General features: G+C 41.7%; 3 protein-coding genes across 4 annotated transcripts in view; 2 read left to right on the forward strand and 1 right to left on the reverse strand.

Annotated features, from left to right (window-relative positions):
- Positions 1-8,305, forward strand: part of dars1 (aspartyl-tRNA synthetase 1) — a 26,757-nt gene extending 18,452 nt beyond the window's left edge. For both annotated transcript variants that reach the window (XM_047600705.1, XM_047600707.1), the window contains exons 10-18: positions 596-707; positions 2,009-2,143; positions 4,403-4,550; positions 5,866-6,012; positions 6,283-6,325; positions 6,809-6,889; positions 7,229-7,340; positions 7,521-7,592; positions 7,714-8,305. In XM_047600705.1, the coding sequence (XP_047456661.1) occupies positions 596-707; positions 2,009-2,143; positions 4,403-4,550; positions 5,866-6,012; positions 6,283-6,325; positions 6,809-6,889; positions 7,229-7,340; positions 7,521-7,592; positions 7,714-7,805 (942 nt within the window). In that variant the 3' untranslated portion in view covers positions 7,806-8,305. The remainder of the gene's footprint in view (positions 1-595; positions 708-2,008; positions 2,144-4,402; positions 4,551-5,865; positions 6,013-6,282; positions 6,326-6,808; positions 6,890-7,228; positions 7,341-7,520; positions 7,593-7,713) is intronic.
- On the reverse strand, positions 8,130-12,164 carry LOC125017469 (protein lifeguard 3-like). Its single transcript, XM_047600708.1, has 12 exons — positions 12,050-12,164; positions 11,416-11,707; positions 11,236-11,303; positions 11,075-11,139; positions 10,915-10,968; positions 10,738-10,788; positions 10,570-10,609; positions 10,443-10,480; positions 10,213-10,300; positions 9,758-9,853; positions 9,562-9,615; positions 8,130-8,834 (listed from the first exon to the last, which is right to left on the reverse strand). The coding sequence occupies exons 2-12, from the start codon at positions 11,687-11,689 to the stop codon at positions 8,685-8,687; spliced, it is 978 nt and encodes a 325-aa protein (XP_047456664.1). The 5' UTR covers positions 11,690-11,707; positions 12,050-12,164; the 3' UTR covers positions 8,130-8,684.
- Positions 12,165-12,677: 513 nt separating this feature from the next.
- pnkd (PNKD metallo-beta-lactamase domain containing) lies at positions 12,678-22,056 on the forward strand. Its single transcript, XM_047601788.1, has 9 exons — positions 12,678-12,847; positions 13,329-13,444; positions 14,467-14,579; positions 15,302-15,360; positions 15,731-15,823; positions 16,243-16,406; positions 17,563-17,649; positions 17,879-17,994; positions 19,338-22,056. Exons 1-9 carry the CDS (start codon positions 12,702-12,704, stop codon positions 19,509-19,511), a joined length of 1,068 nt encoding a protein of 355 aa, XP_047457744.1. The 5' UTR covers positions 12,678-12,701; the 3' UTR covers positions 19,512-22,056.
- The last annotated feature ends 1,798 nt before the right edge of the window (positions 22,057-23,854 follow it).

Below are 23,854 nucleotides of genomic sequence, written 5' to 3' on the forward strand. Positions count from 1 at the left end.
GCCAGCTGTTAGTCAGACGAAAGCCTGTTCAGGACTGGACAGGCAGTAAAGATGGAAGAGAGGGGTGGAGGGGCTTTAATTACCACAGACCTGTTCGAACTGTATTAAGAGGACCAGGCTCTGTCTTCACGATGATGTATAGTAACCGGGGTTGAAAGGCGTAAAAGCTCAGTTGTAGAAATCTTGTGGTCATTCGTGATGAGTCAGCGGGTCTTAGGGAGCGCTGCCTTGCATGTTGGCACGTTCTGCCGCCTAAATGTTGCGGTTTTTTTTTTCGTGGGGGGGATTAGGTTTTTACTGTAATCTCTTGATTCGGTTTGAGTGGTAGCGCTCCCTGCCCTGGTTTCAGTATTTGCATTGATAATGACGGGTTTACGTTTCCCAGTGGTGGCGTTGCGCTTGAATTCACATCTTCCCCACGCCAGCAGATGAATGTTTTAACGCTGCGTGCAGACGGGAGGTGCATGAAAAAAAAAATCCCACTGTCAGTCTTGTTTCCACACATCTGTTATGATTGTGTAATGTATCCGATGAATCACATGAAGTGTGGTAAAGGCCCTCTGCTGGTTGCCCTGTGTCTGTTTCCTCTCAAAAGACGACCACCAGCCAGGCCATCTTCCGCCTGCAGTCCGGAGTGTGCCAGCTCTTCAGGGACACCCTCTCCAAAAAGGGCTTCGTGGAGATCCAGACCCCGAAAATAATATCAGGTAAATGCGCGGCTCGCGTCGGACCTGTCCCCTGGGCCGTTTCCCACTGAATCACTTTGATTTCCCGTGCATCACTCAGGGCGCACCGGGTGCGATGTCACCACCCACAGGTGTCCTGTGAGTCACGGTGTGACAGTTGTGAGGGTGACTTCCTCCGCATGCCGTTACAGACGATGATCCAGATCAGGAACCAGATTTGAACTCCGGTTGGTGTGTTCGTGCCTGCGTTCATGTCAGTGTTCAAGCGAACGTCAGTGAAGTGTTCAAATGGCGTTCAGTGTTTCAGTCTAATGAAGAGCTTTAAGTTCATCGACGGCCTCTCACATCAACCCCTCGCGTTTCCACACAACGTGATTCTGATTTTACAGCTGGAGCTTTCCTTCAGATCGTTCCCAAAACATCTCACTTTACTGAATCCAGAGAAGACCTTCCCTGCTTTCCATCTCCATTTATTTCATGTTTTCCTCATAGATGGTCAAAGCCTCAATATATTGTTGATAATGGATAAATAGTTGTACTGAAACACACAAAACTTAATAGTAATGCCAGTCAAAAGATGAAGGTTATTTATTATTTGTTGTTCCTGTTTCAAAGTTGAAAACCACACTTTCTAATCTCCGGTTCTCAGTCTCCCACGTGCTTCGCATATTTGAACTTTAAGTGTCACAGGATCTGAGACTCTCACGCTTCCTCTTTTCTCACGGAGCCAATGACGGCAGAGGGCCTCACCTCCGAATTCAAAAGTGGCGCTCTTTTTGTTTTGGCGGCAGCTGCGAATTAACACCGTGTTCCTTTTGCAAAACCGCGTCTTCCTGCCAACGCCCACTGCACACACACTCGGTTCGTGCAGTTCGCGAGCCCCCACCCTGCTTTTGACGACACGAGCGTGCCAGATAATGCCCTCTGACGTCTATGTGTAATGGGCTGCAGCAGATGTGTTATGCAAGCATGGTCTATGTTATATAAATGTTTGTTTTTGAAAGCATTGGGGGGGCAATTTTTTTTTTTTTGTTGTGGGGTCATTGGTAGAAATCAGCTGTGCTTAATGACCGTTGAATGACCGATGATGCAATCTTATATTTTTGTTAGCCATCGTATAAATATTTGTATTTTTTAAAATCCTACTGTAAGATTTCTAATTATAGTTCCAAGTGATCATCGTCAGCTAGCGTGGGCTGAGAATTTTCCTCACAGGGGCAGCTGTACTTGTCAAAGATCATCAGCCTTTGCGGCTGATGGTCATTTTGTGTTTGTGATCTCCGTCTTCCAATTCTAAAAGCTTTGTCTTTGTCCACTTGCAGCTGCCAGCGAAGGTGGGGCGAACGTCTTCACCGTGTCTTACTTTAAGACCAGCGCCTACCTGGCCCAGTCCCCGCAGCTCTACAAGCAGATGTGCATCTGCGCTGACTTTGACAAGGTCTTCTGTGTGGGTCCAGGTAAGAACGGGCTCCCATCTGTCGCCTCGCGCACCGGCCAAATACAGGAAAAAAAAAGAAAAAAAAAAGAAAAGAAAACGAGCAGTGAGAGTGTCATGAAAAATGTAGCCCCTATTAACTGAGATGACAGCTTTAAAATGGCTGCAAATGTATTTAGATTGTTAAACTTTAACAGACCTCCCTCTGTTGCTTTCACTGTCACAGAGCTTAGTGTGTTAGTGACACAATGAGGCTTGTAAAAGTTTTATAGTGGCGGTTTAAGAGGACCCCCGGTTCTTCAGCTGAGCAAACACTGCCACCGTCTGATTAGAGAAGCCTTATCTTTATTGTATAGTTGTCGCATGCGTCCTTTTGAGATGGCCGCGTATATATCCCAGCCAATTGGTTGCTGTCGTTTCAGTTTTTTTTTTTTTTTTGGGATGTATCATGACTTGAATGACTAAAAACCTTCACACACGTACATGAATCTTAGCCGACGCAGGATAAAATACAACAGACAAGGTTGCACGTTCAGTATTCTACTAACTGGACCGAGGTTATAGTCTGCTCCTGTGTAGCTCCGCCAGAGGAATCAAAGGGCTTAAGGTCATTACTGCTTCTACGGCAACGACGTACTCACCACCGTTGCCTTAGTTACAGCCTCACTCTTTCGTCGTGTAGGGAGAATTGGGATCAACTTTCCTCAAAATCCCAGGAGTCAGAAGTACAACTATGTTTGACTTTAGCTCCGGTGCCACCATCAAAAACTGGCTAAAGAGGTTCATCAGGGAACAAACCGATGCAAACAACAGGCTGGTCTTCTGCACGGTGGAGTAAATGTCATGTATCTGTTTTATTTTGTTCTCCCGTTTCTTGAAATATATTCAGGGCTCAGACGGAGCGCGCATGCAAAAACAAAGAAACGCGCTCCGTCTCTGCACTTATAAAGCCATTCATATGCATGATCGTGTCTCGCGTTCTGGCCCCATCTCCACATAATTCGGCCGCGTCTCGACGCAGATACATATTCAAAGTGTTTTCATATATCTGAAAAGTCTCCTTCTCCTGTAAATGAAACAGACGGAGCAAAACAATCAGTTACACAATGGAGACTGTGATCATCTCGCCACCACAGAGCAGCCGTTCCTATGCGCTGTCATCGCGTTGGGCTCAATATATTCAGCAATCAGTAATGTATCATCAGGCTCCTGCAATGTGATATCTTAATCACCCCGATAACACGAATGATAATCAGTAATGATTAACTTTGCCGCATTTTATACCGACTTTTAAATGTGCATCTCAATCAGCGGATACAGTGAAAAGAACAATAACATTAAATTATACTAGAACGTCTATCGATCTCTCCCCGTGGAGGAAATTCAAAGGGAGCGCCGCAGACATAAAGATAAGCTCCTGTAAATACATAGAAAATATTACTTTCTTTTCACGGTGTGGTGCATTTGTCAGCCATAACATTAAGACCACTGACAGGATCGATAATATCATTGAGCATCTTGTGACGATACAACGTTCTGCTGGATGTTACACAGACATGTACCACCCATCTAGACCAGACCAGACAACAACACCCATAGCAATGACACTCCTTAATGGGAGCAGCCACCCCCAGCAGGATGCAGCCTGACACAGACACGCACACACACAGAAAAACAGTTGAGGAACAACTGAAAAAAAAAACATGAAGAACCGTTGGAGGCTCAAGGGAGACCTAGACGATATACGGTGGTTACAGTGTTCCACCTGATCGGTCCGCTATCTACTGCGTGTATGTACATGTGAAACATATGTGCAGTGTTTTTGGTTAATTGCACAATATATGTGGTAAGAAGAAGAACAGAAAACCCAGTGCTGTGTATAAATATCGTACATGTGTCAGAGAACAGTTTGTACAGGATACAGTCTAATAGTTGTGGTTAGACAGTTGTATGTTTGTTTTTTGACGCCTGCCCGTGGCAACTGGAGGTATTGTGGTGTCTGATAGCTGCTGGCAAGAGGTAACCTCACGAACTCTTTGGGACACGTGTTGTTGAGCCTCCTCAGCTCCTCGACACACACACACGATGAGAATCTCTGCCTCCATGCTGTTTGTTGGCTCCATCAGCCCCAATGTCATTTCCAAGTGAACAAGACAACTCTGACGGCCGGAGACTGTTGCTAGAAAGATCATTTTACTAAAGACAAATGTTGAAATCTGACCCTTTTCTCTTCTACTTCAGTTGACTTCAAGTCACAGATGTTAAATCTGCATCATTTCAGTTTTCAGGGCAGAGGACTCCAACACCCACCGTCACCTGACTGAGTTCGTGGGTCTGGATATTGAGATGGCTTTTAACTACCATTACCACGAAGTGATTGACTCCATCACTGACACCATGGTGCAGATCTTCAAGGGCCTGAGAGACAAGTAAGATCTGTTCTGACCTCTTGACTTGGGCCAATATTAACTTTGTGTCGGTTGCGGTGAGGAAGAGACAAAAATGGATGGAAATGATGTCAAACAGGTGTGAAGTTTTGTCTCCCTATTCAACACGTTGGCTGGATTTTGACAGAATCAGTTCTCTGTGTGGGCAGATTGTGGTTGTCAAAAAGTCAGCATGTAAATGGTTGAATTAAGAGTACATGTTGTCACTGTCTGCTGTCTGGACCGATAAAGGTCAGTGTTTCCACTCACTCTGTCTACGGAGAACGGAAATGTTATGGTGGGGCTTTGTTGCCTCCTAGTGGTGAAAATCAGTGTTGCAGGCAAACAACGATTCTTACAGATTACTGAATAAAAGAGTAAAGTTATTTATGCGAATTGGACCTGAAGCATTTCTGACCTCACTTATACATGTGAGGGTTTTAAATTTAGGCATAAGAGAAGAATAAGAGGTGGGAGAGAACAACCCTCACATGTCATGTGTAAAAATGTGAATATATAACCGATCTAATATCTTTGGGGAAACTCTGCTTACGCACACATCATATTATTTCACGGGTTGCGTGTGATATGAGGTTACATAGAACTCTGTTCCTGAACTGTCCCTTTCATATATCAAACGTCACTCATTTGTGTTGGTTTCATCTTGTGACTGTTGTTCCTCTTTCTCAGGATAGCCGGTTTTACTTTTGTTCTCATGACTTTCCACTCGGCCAAAACCTCAAGGGTTTAAATAAGATGTGTGGGATGTGACCTTTGTCGGCCGAACAACCAGATTTGTCTGGCATTTGGTTTCTGTGTAGGAAACCCTTGAATAGGAGTTTGTGTGCGTCTGTGCGCTTGCATTGCTCAGGTAGTGAGGACATAAATAGTTTATTGTGTTTACTGGGATCCCCATTAGCTGCTGCATATCAGCCGCCAATCTTCCTGGAGACAATACATGAAATAAAAACAGTAAAAATAGAAATAAAATAAAACAATAACAACAACAAGACAATAACCCTCAGTGATACTAGGATTCATAGAGCTCACATTCCTTCATTCAACCAAACTAAAAGTAGATGGAACAATACTCATAAATGACAATAACAGTAAAATTTAACAACTATCATCACTATCAGTACAATAATAACAATAACTCTGTTTACACGGCCACAAAAAGCTTGTCATGTTGGTTTAGGTGTAAGTCCACATTCAGGCTTAGAAGTGTAATGAATGTGGTGAGTCTGCGGGAGAAGAATGGAAGTCGGTGTGACGTCCTGTCGAAATAACGAACAACGCAACTGTGCCTCTGCGTCAGCTTCCAGACAGAGATCCAGACGGTGAACAAGCAGTTCCCCAGCGAGCCTTTCAAATTCCTGGAGCCCACTCTGAGGCTGGAGTACACCGAGGCCTTGGCCATGCTGCGCGAGGCCGGGGTGGAGATGGGCGACGAGGACGACCTCAGGTCAGGACACTTCTGCGCAAACCTAACCCTGTCAGATGATTCGATGTGATGAAAGCAGCAGTCAGCCGGAACTGTTTAAGCGGAGGATGTGAAACATCACATCAGTTATATCAGTTTTCAGTAGTTCAGATGTTCTCAGGATCAAAGCTGTTCCTTTGAACTGGTGACACCGATGAAGCAAAACGTTACACAACATTATTATGTTGACTTGCAAGTAAACAACGTGAGATACAGTCACGTTGTTAAACTAAGTGTTTTGTTGTTCTGCAGCACACCCAATGAGAAGCTGCTTGGCCGCCTTGTCAAGGAAAAGGTTTGTTTTTCATTCTGTTAATACTAGACTGTGTGTAAAATACAAATATGAATAAAGCTTGATCAGACACTGTAGAATGGTGTCAGCAAGTAAGAGAACCCCTACATGTTGGTTTAAAGTGTTCAAAAGACTTCATCACATTGTTATTACATCATCAGGACTTGTGCATATAAATCCTAAAAGTTTAAAAAAAACAAAAAAAACAAGGTGGTGTACTTAACAAATCATATCAAGTTAAACATTTTACCAAACGTTCAAAGACGATAGACGTGTCATCACGTCATATTTCTCAGCCTGTGGCTGTAGTTCATAACAGGTTACCACACACAGCCATAACCGGAAAGTGAAAGTAAGCAGGTTATCATTCAGAACCGTTGTTTGAGTGTATAAATATAAATGTGGTAACACTTGTGTCATAATTAGTCCTCACGTATGCAGCTATTAACGTCTGGTTTCAACCTGTTGTTTTTCTTCTGTCCTCAGTATGACACTGACTTCTATGTGCTGGATAAGTACCCACTGGCTGTTAGGCCCTTTTACACGATGCCTGACCCAAACAACCCTGTAAGTTCTTCACTCACTCTAACACTGTGTTATAGTGTTTGTTTTATGGTTGACCTGTTAAACTTGTGTTGTAACTTGAAGAATCTCTGGTGGAGTCCTGAAGAACTTAACTGTAAATGCAGCATTTTATCACCTCTTGACATGCACTGCATCCGTGTTTTACTTCTGCCTTTGAACATACTGGGTATCTTTATGAAATCTAAGTGACCCAGTCAGTTACATATAAATATGTCAGGCTTCTCACATCAGTTTTACAGTCCCCTCTTGATTTGTCCTTTCATCAGTAGACGAAGAAGAGTGAGGATAATTTAATTATTGCTGTTTTTTGTTTTTGTCTAGAAATACTCCAACTCTTATGACATGTTCATGAGGGGCGAGGAGATCCTGTCTGGAGCTCAGAGAATCCACGACGCTCAGATGCTGACTGAAAGGGCCGCCCATCACCAGATAGGTGAGAAGAAATGGAGAGACGGTTCTTTTCTGGCATTTAGACTCAAAATGAGTTGTCTCCCTCTGCTGGTGAAGAGTGGGATTTACAACACCAGAAATATGTTGGTTGTAAATGTTAAAATTTTATTTAAAGGTTTTACGTGACTGCAATATTTTTATTTTTTATTATTTTGGTCTGTAGATCTGGAGAAGATCAAGGCATACATTGACTCCTTCCGCTACGGCGCTCCCCCACATGGTGGCGGAGGCATTGGTAAGTTATTAGAATCTGTGTTATGTGCCAACCTTTTTCTTTTAGTGAAGAATGTTGTCAGGATGAATACGGCTCCAGATATGTCATTAAAAAAAATAATTTGATCTCTTTCCCTTCACAGGCTTGGAGAGAGTGTGCATGCTGTACCTGGGTCTCCACAACGTGCGTCAGACATCCATGTTCCCACGTGACCCTAAACGCCTCACGCCTTGAGCACTCCACCGTGCTAATGAACCCAGTCACCACTGGATTACACACAAATGTCGGTGATAGGGAACAATGCTAATCAACAGGCGAGAGTATAAGAGCTAGTGCCACCGTATGACTTTAACGTGCCACTATAATAAACCATCCAGAAGGAAGAATAAAGCAGTAGTAACAGTCAGGTGTACTTTATTGATTGATGTGCATAGTTTTGTAACAAGAACAAATAACTGGTACATTGAAGAGACATTTCAGTAACTTGCTGGAAAGCTGCACACACTTTACACATCTTTTCATCAATGACTCAGTGTTTGTCTAAGTATCTCTTTTTTCTTACTATGGAGAGGTTAGAAAAAAACCTTAATAACACAGATCTCAGTCCCTCCTACTACCAGCACAGACGTTGGACTAATGATCGTGGTGTCCAGCCGTATGCCTGTAACTGCAGGTGTTTTGTAAGTAATAAATAGAATTAAACACTGATAATAAAAGAAGAACTTAACCTGGAACTTGTTTGTCTCCGTTCTTCGGGGTCTGGGTGGGGGTCAGTTCAGGCTTAACCGAATCAACTTGTGAGAGCGTTTGATAGCAGTAACGGTTTAGACGACTGTCGAACACGCACAAAATAATAAATATTACATCGCAGCTATACAGAATGCGAAGCTTATGCATCTCTTCATTCACACTAATCGAGACCCTTAAAATAAATCCCGTCCTGCTTCATACAGTGCAACAAAGTGCTCAAGTGTTACTGACATAAAAATAGAAATATATACAGCATAGATGAAACATTGATGATTTACACGCTTTTTGTACATACGTAGCATCGTGTCTGTCAACAAACGCAATGCACTCTTCAGACTCCGCAGGTGAGATCTGACCGTTGGCTCATTCGGTAGCAGCTCCGCTGACTTGAAGGATGAAGAGGAAGATGTGAACGATGTCGACGTAGAGAGAGAGCGCTCCGTAGATGTACTCCTCTGGGCTGATGGCCAGCTCTCGATTACCAATGAGAAGCTGGGTGTTGTACACTAAAAACTAGGAGGTAAAGGGGGAGAAAAAAAAGCCTGTCACGAAGCAAAGGTATAAGGTATTTGTACGTTTCACTCAGTTCTCACTTGCTAGTATAGCTACAGCTGCAGCCCCTTGAACTGAGTTTTATGGTCACCACGTTGGCATGATGCCACGCAGAGATTTGCTAATGGGTGGTAAATGGACGGTAAACACAAAGTGCAGCTCAGGCTGATAGAATACCAGTTTATTATTTCGCATTGGCCTTTTTTGAGGGGGAATAAAAATGTGCAAGCTGTCCACTTGTCACATAATGGAAAGAACAGGTGTTTCTATTTGACCATTTAGTGTCCAGGTGAAACATGATTGTGGACCACAATGCACAGAAGCAGAACCTCCCCCTCTTTGGAATGTAGCCGTAAGGTAAAAAAAGGTAAAAGGTTTATTGCCCAGGGACTGACTGTCCACATAAAATCTAATGGTGAGGCCTCCAGCAGTTTTTCGTGGTATTCCGTTCGGGACCCAAACGGTGGACACGTCGACCTAAAAATATCAAAACGGGCTGGGAACATTTCCCTGATAATGTTCAGCGTCCCCAGAGACTGAACCCTTTTCCACTTCGGATGCACTGGACTAGAGTCTTCACTTTTTGAGTCGTCTGACGGGCTTGTCATTTAGTTCTACAAATAACTGCATTCCAGGCTGTGAGGGGCGCAAAGCCGAAATGCCTAAATTGATGTCAGTGCAGACTCACCAGAGTGTAAACGACGGCTCCAATTGCGGCGTAGAGCATATGCAGCCAAGGGACCTGTTGAGTGACACAAGAAAGGCCTGTGAAACAGTGGAAACACACACAGACACACACACACATCCTTCTGAGCCGCCGCTCCTCACACTAAGGAACACGAGTAGAGAGAATAAATTATAGCGTTTGACCAAAGAGTCCTCACGTATTGGAAGGAGAGCACGACGGCCGTGACAATCCCAATGATCATGAGCAACACGCCAGCAATGCAGAGGAGTCCCCCGCAGGAGGTGAAGTCCACCTACGATGAGAAGCGGCCCATTAATGAATGGAATGGATGAAAAGCGGAGGATGAAAGCGCAGTTAATAAGCTCCGAGGCACATGAAAGAGCACAGAGAATAATTGGAAAGAGGTTCAGAATAAGAACTAAAACCACGCGCGGATGCGTCGCATGGAGGGACAAAAACGTAACTTATGTATCTCGAGTTGCATCACACAGAGAAGTTGGATTCGCATCTTATCCAGAAATGCTATAAATAATAAAGGAACTCAGAGCCCCATTGTAATGCGAGACAAAGGAGTTCTTTTACATTGACAACAAAGACATCCCCTGACAAGCCACGGGCTAGGGAGCTACAGAGAGCTACGTCTCCGTCTACCTTGGTTTGGAAGCAGAAGACGGTCACAGCTATACAGACTAATGCTGTTATTCCCATGGCGAGAAGCACCGCTTTTGTTTCGTAGTAGCTGAAACAGATGAATATGTGGTGATTAACACAAAAGCAAAGGCATGTATAAAACATTATCTTGTTTGTGCACGTACGTTGGCCTATTGTGCAGCAACACACCAACGACCTGGAGAGATTTAAAAGAAATTAAAAACACAAACCTTGAAACTGTTCCAGCCAAGTAAGACAAGGCCAGAGTCTGCAGCAGGAAAACATGAGAACAATGTTAGGTGGCGCAAGCGATAAATGCCAGCAATATTGGTCACAATCCCCAAAAACATTACTCACAAATATTCCCAACAGCACAACATTCCACGGGAAACGCCTCCTAAACAAAAATTTAAGAGGAATATTTCAAAACGGAAGCATCATTCATTATGAAGGTTTAAGTGAGACACGATATTAGCAGTAGTAACAAGTCAGTCAGACTCTGATTTGGGCCCAGACGTTTCTTACCTCGGCTCTTTGCAGCAGACGAGAACGCAGTAGACCACGAAATAAACCACTCTACGGGGAGAAATATATCCAGAATCTAAATAATTCTGTGTGCTTGCAGCTTTACTCCTCTTTTTTTTTTTTTTTTGTTTTTAATTCTATTATTTCATTTTACTGAAGGTGTGTTTTGTGACTCACAAAGCTGCCCAGTAGATGCCCGGGTATCTGATAACAAACAGCCTCACTGGGTCACTATGAAAGCACAGATAGAAGGAATCAGTGAGGAGCAGAAATGTGGCCCTGTTGGACCCGTTCAGATGTGCGATGAAAGTGCTGGGACGGATAAAGCGGCACTTACACAAACGTAAAGACGGCAACAACTGAAAAGGTGACGGCAAGCTGCGCTGTTAAAATCAGGTAAACCTGTCCCAGAAACACAGAACCAAAAAAGTTGCGTTGGGCAAACAAACAGTGGATATCACCGGGACTTCTGAGTAACAGAACAAAGTGTCTGCTTACCTTTCTGATGAAGGCATGCCGGATGGATGTGCTCTCCCACTGGGTGCTGAGAAAATCCTCCATGTATTCTGGAAATATTTGGAAATAATGAAGTGATAATTAATACTTACAACACCCGAAGGCTAATCTAAACACAATGCAGAGTGTGTCTAATTAAAGTCTGTTTCACTCCCTCAGAACCTAAGTTGGACGCAGGCAGTCCGGCAGACAGAGTAGGTACTGTGGTGGGCATCCGAGATGGAGAGAAGCCAGGGCCTGCACACATGCCGGCCTGCGGGCAGACGCCTCCCTGGCCCCAGTAGCTGGGCGGGCCGTGGCACATGCCGGGACTCGGGGTGTAAGATGGAGGTGGTGGAAGAGGCGAGCCTTGTTGTGGCTGGTAGGGGCCAGTCCCAGACTTCGGATGGTGCAGTGCTTCCTCATAAGGTGGAGGACTGTCATTTTTAGAATCCATTATTTTTGCTGAACCACCCTAAAGAGAGGACAACCGAATTATACAATGCATATCATACAATACATATATGCCATATATGACTATGTTAACTACAAATACGCACTATCCAGTAATTACTATGGACTTTTCAGTTACAAACTGAAGTTTCCAAACCAATTTCTGGGGTTATTATCTCACGTGAAAAGTCGTGGTTACTTGTAATATGCTAATACCTGTAATACTTGTAATAGAGTAAACACACCACATAAAACAGGCAAACAAAAACAATGGCAAAAAAAGGAAACTCAATCTAACTGTGAATTTTTGCAACCTAAACAAATGGAAAATAAACAACCATCAAAAGAAGGTTGGCCTACTTACCTTGTGGTTTTAGCCTGAGATGGAAGAAGAGTGTCCTTCAGTCCTCTCCCTCCTCGGAGGTTTGCAGTCTCGCTCCACGGGAGTATGTCATCTTTGTAACTGGATATGTTTGCTGAAACTCACACTGTTACTGGCGCTGCACTGACAGCATGGACACTGGTTGCTCAGGCTCCTTCTCAAAATAAGAGGAATTCAACTTTAGATATACGAAACAAATAGAACGTGAGCAAATTGCTTGGTGAATCTGCATACTTCAAGATAAATAAATTAATTAATTAATAAATAATGCTGGAATTTTGTTTTTGGGTTATTTATTATTATTATTATTTTTAAACTTTTTAATTCTTTGGAAAAAAATCTCTTAAGATTTATTTTAATTTGCATTTCAATAACTAAATAACTAACTAACGAAATAAATAATTTCAACAAATAAATAAAATAAATAATTAAATAAAATAAAAATTATAATAATGATAGATAGATAGATAGATAGATAGATAGATAGATAGATAGATAGATAGATAGATGTCTCACTATTATGTTGCTAAGGTTATACTAATTCCTTTATTATTATTTTATTATTTTTTATTCCCCTCGCTTCCGGGTTTGGTGCGTCTGGAGATGATACGTCATTACGTTCCGTTCAGAGGCTATGGCGCTTCCTGACTGGATAGTAACGCTGGTGGTAGCTGCATCTTTCTTCTGTTTCCTATGTTTGTGTGTCCGCTACAGGCGTTTTTGGAGAAAATTGTTGAGCAAGATAATGGCCCGCACGGAGAAGCCGCTGTTTCGAATCGCGTGAGTTCAGCGTGGACCCCCTTAATAACGCCGAGATTTTTTAATGTTGTCCTGGTGATTATATTTAGCGTAGCTTAGCAACGTCTTACCGTTTTTATTAAGGAGGAAGGGGCCATGGCAGCGGATAAAATTCAGATAAATTCCGATTTAAAATAACGACGCCGGATGACCAAAGAACCGCCTCTAGGGGCGGAGGTCAAGGGCCTTTGCGCAGTCGGAAGCTTTATTTTAGTTTAATTTTAGTTTATTTGAGCAGACGTTGTTTACTTACACCTACTTGTTTACTTCTCAACCAAGTTAATTGTAGCTTGACTTTAAGTTGAAACTGTCCCACATTAATTGCTGCAACGCTAAATTCTCAGGCAGTTCACTAAAGTGGGCGTTGTTGTTTGAAGTGTCTGCATAGTGGTGTTAGAACTGTCAACCCTTTCTTCTAAAAAAAAAAGTATTTCCAAGCCTTATAATATGGTCTGCCCCCCAGGTACACACTCTACACGAGGACCAGACTCGGCTACATGTACTACAAGAGACAAATGAGGAAAGCACGAGAAAACTATCCCGCTGGACACTCTACGTCCTGTCCAGTAGAGTTCAATGGTATGCAGCAAGTACAGATTTTACTGGGCACATGCTTCTCATATTTGATTGTGGGCTGGTTATGTTACCACATGAACATTCTTGCACCATGGTTAAGGAAGTGGAATTGGGACGACAGGGTCGCTGGTTAGAACTGATACCCGGGTGCCCACTACTCTCTGTGCATACAAATAGATGTGTGGGTTAAGGTGGCGTCACTTTAAGACACACTTTATACACTCACTTGCCAGTGCATTACCCTAGTGAAATCAAATGTATTCTAATAAAGCTACTACATTAAATCTTTAAGACTGTTACAGTGTTCAGTTTATGTTGAGGCGGCCTCAGAAAGGAACTGTATGATAATTGTGAAACTTGATTGGATTTAACACGAAAGTGTTTCTATTATTTGGCTCAGCTCACTGACTAAAATGAAAAATGTGTAAGTGCAACGCACTACACTTCAATAGCACTATGCGCCACACCCTCCAAAATGAAAATATAATTAAATCATAAAAGAATGGATTAACAGCATGATAAAGACTATCCAATAAAAACTTATGACTAATAGGCTAAATAAGGCTGAGGTATTGGTCTGGGAACTCTTTTGGACTCATACCTCATGGACAGATTAGTCTGCAAATAAAAGTAGCTAATCTGTGACATTAAGGGAGACTATTGGATGAATGTTTCCTCTTAGCTATGACATTGACAATCGTTCCCATATGGTAATTTGTTTTTTGAATGTACTGTATTTTACTTTATCTCCCTCTCAGTTTTGTTATATAAGTGATGATGCATGTGTTTTGAGCAACGATGGATGTCTCATACTGTAAATATCTGTACTGTTATACTGTCGTACACCAAAGCAAAAAGAATAAAAAAAATTTCGGAATTAAAAAAAAATAATTAAATCAAAACCTCGCTCAGTTAATACCATGACCTCCATGAATGCATTCATCCCTCTCCCTCGTGAACCGGCAAGCGAGTTTTACCATTCTGAGACACTTTATTAATGCTTACATTTCATTCTCTTTCCACAGGCATTAAAATAATTCCTATCTCGGTGCTGTCAGACAACTACAGCTACCTTGTCATTGACACAGCCTCCAGCGTCGCAGTTGTTGTGGACCCCGCAGACCCTCAGTCGGTTCAGGTGAGTGCCTCTGCTGTAAGCTTTGAGTATGATATGTACAGCATTCTATAGTTAGACTTTAAAGTTGCAGTAGAAATCTGTTTTTCTGTGCAACACATTGCAGCAGGCAAGTCAGGACGTGGCAAGTATTTTTCAGCGCAGCATCATCTGGGTAAAAAAAAAAAAAAGAAACGGTTGCTTTGCCACAGTCCCAGTAACATTTTGTGGGAGAACCATATCTCTGAAGTACCGCCCAGGGTTGGAAATAAATTCTCCCCAAACGAGACCAAATAGAAACTAAAATCAATATCAGGATTATGTGGAGCAATATAAGCGGAGATATACTGGAGCGTGATCTGACGGGCGCTTTAATGTGACAGTTATAATGCGGAAAATGTCTTTGGGGAAACGACTCCATGCGGGTACGACGAGAATGGCGGCGTTTAGGTGTAACAAAATGTGTGTGCGTGATTGTAATTCTAAGGATGACACTTCTCTGCATCAGTTTTCAGTGCACAGTTTTCATTTCCTCGCAGTCATCCTTCGCTGTTGACTATCAGTGGTCGCACTTGCAGTGAATAACCATGTTATATAAGTGTATTCAGTAGAATACCTGTGTGGACTCCCTGAAGTGTCTGGCGGCTTTACGCCCTTCTGAGCAAAGTTTTGCTGAAGTATTGATTTTATACGGGGATTGAAGGTTTTTTTTACATCTGTTTTGAATTATTATTCTAATTTTTCAGACAGTCCTTGAGGAAGAGGGTGTGATGTTGGAGGCAATATTTTGTACGCACAAGCACTGGTGAGTTTTACAGATTTCAAATTGTCTCACTATATTAATATGCAGTTTTATATTTCAAGGTTTGATGTAGAAGTAACAGCTATTTCTACATGTCTGAATAGAAATTCACCGATATATAATATTGTCTCATTTTCCTGAATTCACAAATGCACAAGTGTAATATTTCTGTTTCGTGTGTTTGATTGGTTCTCTTTGTCTACTTTCGTGACTGTTGTGGGTCGTTTTTTAGAAATGTAAAAAATATTTTTAAGCAGCATTGTGTACCAAGATTAACAAAACCATATATGGGCACGATATGTAGTTAAGCGCGCGATGTTTGTATATGTATGTTAGACAAACAGCAATCCAGGTCTTTCTCTTCCACGTGCAGGGACCACAGTGGGGGAAACAAAGGGCTGAAAAGGCTTCACAGCTCGTGCCGCGTATATGGAAGTGCAGCTGATAACATTCCTGGCCTCACACAGTAAGTCCCTGCCTGTGCAGCGTGGCTCGCTGCTTCTCACTGAATCATTCTTACTCTACTGAGGCCTGTCTTGTTTTTCCTGTCAGTGCCCGTAGCAGCTGACTTCACACTGAATTATCCTGGTATGATAAACTGCTCGGGGTGTTGTGGCCTGTAAGAGTGGGGGGGTCATCCTAAGATAGACGCCATCCAAACCACCAGGCTTCAAGATTTAAACCCTGAAATGATGGGAATCCTTAAAATGAGATCCCCTTTGGTTTTAAGAGCAGGCATATTTTTATTTATTTATTTTTTTTCTGAATAACTTAGTTATTTACTTCTTTACCCCTCCTCCCCATTACTACCAATGTGTCTGTCTGTGTAGCGAAACAGCTGTCTTGTGTTGATATCGGTGCTGCGTATTTCTTCTTCCTCCTCAGCCCTCTCTCACACAAAGACTCTGTAACAGTTGGACGAATGCACTTTAAGGCCTTCTTTACTCCCGGACACACAGTGGGCCATATGATCTACCTCCTCGATGGCCAAGCTGTTGGCGCCCCCTCCAGCCTCTTCTCTGGTGACCTGGTGTTCCTGTCGGGATGTGGTGAGTTGTACAGTGTTTGGGATCCCTGTTAGTTATGAATCTTTCGTGCTTTCAGCTAAGAGGAACCTCACACTAACAGGGTTTGTTTGAAGTGGAATCATTCTCTACACCTTGTACCTTCTGATGAGAACACAATATAAAGAGAAACAGCGTGTCCTCAGAAACTAGGACTTTCCAATAATGGCCAAATACAGCCTGAGGAAAAACTCAGTTGGATGTGCGTGTGTGTGTGTTTCTGTGTGTCTGTGTGTGCTTTGCTGTTCTTTAACCCTGCACGACCACACAGGATACCCGCAAACATTTGAAGCGTAGAAGGATTTTTAATTTGAAATTCATACAGGTCGTGTTGGGTTTGCATTAACCGTGTCTGCAACAAGAAAAACTTTGACAGTGGCGGTAATAAAATGTGAGGAGTCATACTCAGATTACTGATACACAAACAGACGGATTTAGAAATATAAGCCCGCTTCAAATAAACGAAATGTGCTGATTATTTATCAGTTAGCTAATGGGATGCTAAAATGCATCAGTGTGCAGAGAGCTTATGATCCATCTGTACTGCCTGATGTGTCTGGAAAAGCCAGCCTTTTGCCCAAATCACATGCATTAGTTTGCATACTGATGAAGGACCTCAAGACAAGTTGTTTGTGTCATTTATGAGACAGTTTTATTTTTACTTATTTCATCTTAAATTCAAATGAGTTCGCTTTAGTAGCTTTGGTTTGTAAAAAGGCAGCTTTTATTTTTACATAGCGTATGTTAGATGCTTGTACTGTTTTTATTATTAGTATTATCATTATTTACTAGAGGCTTTAAAGCATTTAATTATAGGAAATAATGCAGTAGTCCAAATATCACAGAGAGTGAAATATTGTCTGTGTGTACTAATTAAAAACAGTACAGTACAGTAAAATAAAACCGGCCTACTGTTGTTTTTTTAAATAGATTTGCTTATACATCATCTCTTTTGCTTGATCAATGAGATGTTGGTTCTTTTTACCTCTTTAACAACGGGATCATTTAAGAATCAAAACCTTAGTTTTCAATTCTAAGTATCAATGAATACAGTCCTAGAATGAGTCTAGATTGGCCTTCTAACTGCATATAGACTAAAATCTGCAGACGTTGTGTTTTGACCTGTTCCTTTTGTTTTCAGGGAGGATGTTTGAAGGCACTGCCACAACAATGCTCTCATCTCTGGACACGGTTGTCTCCCTAAGCGATGACACTCTTCTGTGGCCTGGTAGGAGGGGGTTCCCTGTCAGACCAGTGTGTCTCTGTTAGTGTGTTGTGAAAGCAGCGTTTGATTTTATTTATTTCTCTACCTTCAGTTTGCTGTAGAAGCATTGCACATATATACAGTTAAAGCGTAAGAAGAGGCTACAGAGGGACTTCTACGGAGTTTAATCTTTGAAGTACGATTACACATGTGGACGTGACTTTTGTGTGTCCGTCCGCTGGTCGTCCCACAGGTCATGAGTATGCAGAGGACAACCTACTGTTTGCTGCTGAGGTTGAGCCACGCAACACTGCCAGGGAAAATAAATATCAGTGGGTGCTGCAGCAGCGAGGCCAGAAGCTGTGCACGGTGAGAATTATATATCGCCATTGTCATGCCTCTCAAGCACCATCCCAGAAAGGATTCATGTTGTCCAGCTCCTGGAAAGAAGGGCTTATCACCTGCGTACAGTGTACGTGTTGTCAATGCCATAAGAACACCCCACCTCCTCTCACTTCCGCCTCTTCGTGGCACACAATCGAGTCTCATGTGTGATACACTCGGCAGTAGAGCAAAGGTTTACCGTTCAGCGAAGTGCTTATCCTGAATTTAGATTAGTTTTTAATCTGTTATCAATACAACATGGTACTAGAGGCAGCTTCACAAGATTACACCTCCCTGAGTTGTGACAACTTCCATTCCCAAACCTTATTGAACGCTAGACTGTATTGTTCAGTCTATGTGTTTGGTGCATGAAATGTGGCTAATCTTATTTCCCATGATTTGAAGAATGGTACTTTTTACATGAGCATGACGAGCAGATTGGCTGTAAAGAAAAATACAGATTTATTAATAGTAGCCCTACCTGAAAGATGGATTACTGTGAGGAATATGTCTAAAACTAATGCACCAAACCACTAAAGTTCTATATTTCGATTTCACCTAATGCACCATTAGCCGAGTATCCAGGTCACTGTTTACAGTGAGCAAAACATCTCTCTGTGCTGATAAATCTGGTGTCAGAGATGGTTTCTTTTTATATTAGGCGCCCTGAAGAGAGGCTTTGAAACCACAGCGTAGCATTTATTAATGGTTATGAATGTTACTGCCGAAGGAAACCGAGTCTGACTTCAGACAGACGTCGGCTTGTCACAGTAGGAAATGCGCAGGTGTTGCTAATCGGACTAAGAATGGCTCCATTCTGTTCAAGTGTCCCTGTAAGACATGATGGTGACACTGAGCCAGGTCCTTTCAACAAAGGTAGCTAAACGCTATTTAGAAACCATTCATGTTTGTTCCTTCTAAAATGTGAACTGTACAGTGGCTTGTCTGTGATACTCTGTTTTGGTAAGGTTTATAAGCATTCTGCTTTGCATGGATATTAATATATGTATTTGAATGTGCTTTGTGGTAGAAAAGAGGAGGTGCAGAACTTGAATCTTGAATCCACCTACCATGCTCCTTGTTTACGTTCCTGCCTTCCAGGGTTTTATCAACTGCACTCGTAATCACTGCATTGTGCTTGACTAAATTCATAAAATGAAAGAGAAAAGATGATTTACCATCGTCTAAGTTGTCAGAAAGCACTTGCTACCCATAATCCTTTTCTGCGAATGAGTGAGTAGGATAAAAATACGTTGCGGCTACAGCAGACGGACCACGCTCAACAGTTTTTTAGTAGGGCTGCTTTTTAAAGTGCACTTCCCTTCCAGAGCCCCTCCACCATCGGAGAAGAGAAGCAGTACAATCCTTTCCTGCGCAGCCACTCCGCTGACCTCCACCTGGCTCTGGGGGTCCAGCAGTTCCAGGATGAAGACTGGACCCAGTTCAGGGCGCGGGTGCTGGAGGAGCTGCGAAAACGCAAAGATCTCTACAACAGGAGATAGTATGACCGAGAAGAACCGAGGACGAGCGAACCTGCACACCTAGACACTGGTACGAAACCAGCGACCTTCAGTTGGAAAGTAGGAAAGTAAGCTGATCTCCGAGGCTACTGTATAAAAAAGTTCTCTCTTTTTCTTTTTTTTACATGTAATTTAGTAGTTTCTGACATTTATATCAGCCTGGATCAGCGACCAGTAGGAAGAGAGTCTTCATTACATGTTGCTCTCAGTAGTCCTCTTACCTCTCCACATGCTGTGAATTATAGTCATTTTGTGTTCATGGTCAGAGTAGTGCTCACTTACTGCATTTTTTACGTTGCTTTTTAAATAATAATGTAGATTTGCATGAGTAGTTTTGTTGACTTTTACAAGTAGGTACAACTTGATTTCTGATTCTGTTTGCAAAACACACGTCAATACACTACAATTAATAACGAAGCCCGTTAGGTACTGAACAGTCAAAGTAAATTATTAGGACTAGTGCTAAAATGCCTCCCATGACAATCTATGGTACTCAGCCTGTAATTGTTACCCATGTTTACAGTGCTGCTGAAGAGTAACGAACCTCGAGATCTGAGTGTTTCATTGTGAGCATTTGATATTGTCGTGTTATTTTCAACAGTAATGGTACCATTAACTTAAATATGCCGTCTGTTCTTTGTGTTAAAGTGAGTCCAACGCCTAACAAAAGTCAATCTGTACATTAAGTTTTCATGTGGATGCTTTAAAATACTGAATCAGTGCAGGTTGTTATGTTGACCTACAACCAGTGTTGCTAACATTACGTGCTGGTATTGAGTGTTGTTTGTTTTTCTCCACATGGTTTTTGTTTTATAATTTATGTCAAGAAAAGTTGGCCAAAGGTAAAACACATGCTTTCTCGTAAGTATATCATTTGTGCCTCTCAGCACATTTTTGCTGCACTAATTGTTCCACATTCAAATCTGTGTTTTCCAAGTGTTTTTTCACTACATGAATGTGAGCAGCAAACTAAGTGAAGGTTTCGACTGCATTGTAATGTATGAAACGTAACTGAATTGCTGTTGAAGGGAAGAATCCGCACGTTAGCCTCTTGAACTGCATTTACAATGAAGATAATAGCGCTTATAGGATGTACACATTCGCAGTGTAGGGAATCCGTTTTGACTGATGTTTAAGAGTGGTGAGATTGAACTGATAGACTGATTGAATTGATATTATTTTTAATATGAGTATAGTATGCCAGTGACCTTTTTATGACCCATATAAAAATTTGAAATTCAAACTTGTTCATATTTTTTTTATATATATTACTGGAGTTATAATGCTGTGAATATGGTTGGCTATTAAGATGCTGGTCAGCATAAGCTTTTTTTTAGACTGCTAAAAACACGATGTTACTGTTAGCGTTGCTAGCTTGCTAATTCCATAACAGCTGAACTGAAGCTTAGGCTGTTAATGCGCTCTTTCGTAGGCACTGACTACTCTGCCTAAAATTGTTTGTGTTTTTTAAAAAAAAACAAATCATACTTGGACCACAAGTTATCTGTTTTTGTCATTCTGTCATGCTATCTTTCTTTTGTAGAGTCAACATTTTGTGGTTATTAATGTTGTGGTTCTGTATCAGGGTCTTCATTACCTTCCAGACGTTATCTAAATGTGTAAGTAATACATAAGACATATTGTACATTTTGCAGCTCATTTCCTTTTAAAGCTTGATGAACATGATTTGGATGAATTACTTTATTAAAGGACCAGTGGGTAGGATTTAGTGTCCTCTACTGGTAAGGTTGCAGATTACATCAAATTGACTATTTCTTCCTTTCTAAGCTTAAAATTGCAAATACAAACATGAAAGAGCCCATTTAGAGCCAGTGTTGGGTTGTAGAATTGTACAGTGGGGAACATTGCAGACTCTGCTGCAGAGGATGATACTCACTGTCAAGACAGCAAGAGCTAATTTTAAGCTAATGAAAAAAAAACAAAAAAACATTATGTTTCCTCTGATTATACACTAATAACATGAAAATGAATTAAATTCATCATGGATATCGCGTTCTGCATCTGCCAATACAGCACGGCAAAGCCGTTTCTGAATGACTACTGCACTAATAGTTGAAAAGATTTGGATTTCATAAGTAGATTGGGTCCTGGATTTAGAAAAAGCTGTTGCACCCTATCTCTAACTATGAAGAAAAATATGATCCTCTTCTCATGCACATTTCTTTATTTTGTATGCCTTGCTTTTTTGTTCTTTCTTTTACATAGACAAATCTATAAAGGAATGGGAAATAACCTCTGTTTAGACTTGGAGCAGCCAGAATGCATAAAAGTCTCTTTAGAAACTTTGAGAGGAGGTTTGAAAGCACTTCAGATTCCTCAACCTAAAAAAAAAAAAGCACCTTCTCCCCTGGTGATTGTTGACTAAAATGTTATTCTGTTTGTTTGTTTGATGCTGATTCACACCTTATTTGCATATGTTTGAGTTATGAATACCACTGCATGGGAGACTGTTTCACTTCAGGTTATGTTTTAATGAGGAAATATGAAAGTAAACTCTTCCATTAGAGCTGTGTGTGTCTGTTATTTGTTGTCTTTATAAGTTCCTAACTTACTTCCCGACTGCTATAACATCCCTCATCTCAACTAAGAGCATTACATACTTTATGCAGATGCATAAGGCACTGTGTAAAAGAAGAAGGGTGAACTGAACTTTCAGTCAAATGTGACATGAAGCTCTTACATCAAGCTGTAGGATTATGAATCAGTGTTTTTCTGTTTCCTGGTGTGTGTGATGTCTATAAACGAAGCCTTAACATCCATTTTAACCCAAAAGTCTTGACTGTAAAGCACTGAAAAATCCCCATATCCCGTATTGAACTGATGAATTAGAGAGTGATAAAGGTAAAGTTCCTTCAGTTTTCTTGAATTATATTCCTTGACATGAAAAATGTAGAATTTGCCTGTGGATGAACATCAAGTATTAGGCTGGAAACTTATTTTTTAGTTCATTGTTCATCCAGAAGTTTTAATAATGTCCTTTTTTCGATGGTTCTGTGTCCATTTGAAACTCCTGTCAGTTTTTATTTTTTTGAGTAATCACCAGCTCTCTATACATTATCCCTTTCGTAAATTCCACTACTTTTATTTTTGTGTTATCTTTGGTTATGTGCAGGGACGGCTGGTATAAATGGGTTGATTGACGGATGTCATGTCATGACCCCGTTATTCGAGGATCATTCAACTATGGCGGCGTTGGCATAAACGAGGTGGATTATTTGCCTTCTAATCCATATTCCTTAATGTATTTGGAGTAAAAGTTGGAAGTTAAGAGTTAAGTGTTGGAATCCATATGAAATCCATATCATGAATCCATAGCAAGATATAATCACCCATGAGTGAGTTACATGTACATCATTGATTACTTATTTGGAAAAAGAACACAGAGACGCCAGGCCACTCTGGCCACTCTGGACAGGACTCCATCACAGGACAAACACAGAGAGACAAACAACCATTCATACTCACATTCACACAACAAAAAAAAAAATGGTCAGACTAGACTGAGGCTGGGTCTCTCAAGTTCTTCTGAAAAAGCTGAGGAATCGCTTCTTCAGAGATTTCTTCTTTGTTTTTTTCGGTGCCTCCTCAATCTGCTGTTCTAGATGTTGCTGTCTGTCCAATCACACGTTTCTGGAGTTTTCCCCCTCCTCCACCGTCTTCTCGATGGCTTGTTCATGGACTGTGGACGGTGCTGGAGGTCGGCCTTTTCCTGGTCCCACTGTCTTTTTTAACTTTCCAGATCCTCCTGCGTCCTGGTAGCTGCAGCCGTCATAGTTGCTGTCATCACTATGTTCTCAGAAAGGTAGTGGAGTTTTTCCTCCTCCCACTGACGTTGTTGTTTGTCCATCTGATTCTGCTTGAGAGTCAGTCCAGCTTTAACTTTCATGGTCTCCTCTGCTTGTTGTTGAAGACAGACCTCTGCTTCCTTCCTTTTTTTCCCATCAGCCTGGAGAGCCTCTTCTAGCTGTTTACCCTGCAGGGAAACATTTTCATGCATCTCTCCCTTCTTGCTGAGCCCCTGATGAATAAGAGCCATCTCTTCTTTTGCCTCTTTTCCTTGGGCTGTGTGCTGTTCTTTGAGTTGCTCCAAATCTTTTCTCAGAGCAGCCTTTTCTTGTTCCAGTGAAGAGATCTTTTCTGTCCCTTCGCCCAGAATTCTGTGAAACTCCAGCTCCAAGATCTGAAGTAGAGTGTCGTTCTTGATCCCAGTGCTGGTGAGTTCAGACTTGACAGCAGGCTGCGATTTCTCAGCTGTGTTTCCACGCAGCATTTGGAGAATTGGATGTACTTTAGTTGCTGCAGGC

The sequence above is a fragment of the Mugil cephalus genome, chromosome 12 (genome assembly GCF_022458985.1).
Source record: "Mugil cephalus isolate CIBA_MC_2020 chromosome 12, CIBA_Mcephalus_1.1, whole genome shotgun sequence".
NCBI lineage: Eukaryota > Metazoa > Chordata > Actinopteri > Mugiliformes > Mugilidae > Mugil > Mugil cephalus.

Bases quoted from the DNA above. Each gene is read 5' to 3' on its own strand.
- LOC125017469 (XM_047600708.1), bottom strand. From the start codon at position 11,689: ATGGATTCTAAAAATGACAGTCCTCCACCTTATGAGGAAGCACTGCAC. The intron at 9,854-10,212 runs GTAGACGGAGAC...TTCTCATCGTAG, and splicing joins TCTTCTGCTTCCAAACCAAG to GTGGACTTCACCTCCTGCGG. The intron at 9,616-9,757 runs GTGAGGACTCTT...GTCACTCAACAG, and splicing joins TCGTGCTCTCCTTCCAATAC to GTCCCTTGGCTGCATATGCT.
- pnkd (XM_047601788.1), top strand. From the start codon at position 12,702: ATGGCGCTTCCTGACTGGATAGTAACGCTGGTGGTAGCTGCATCTTTC. The intron at 12,848-13,328 runs GTGAGTTCAGCG...TCTGCCCCCCAG, and splicing joins AAGCCGCTGTTTCGAATCGC to GTACACACTCTACACGAGGA. The intron at 13,445-14,466 runs GTATGCAGCAAG...CTCTTTCCACAG, and splicing joins CTGTCCAGTAGAGTTCAATG to GCATTAAAATAATTCCTATC.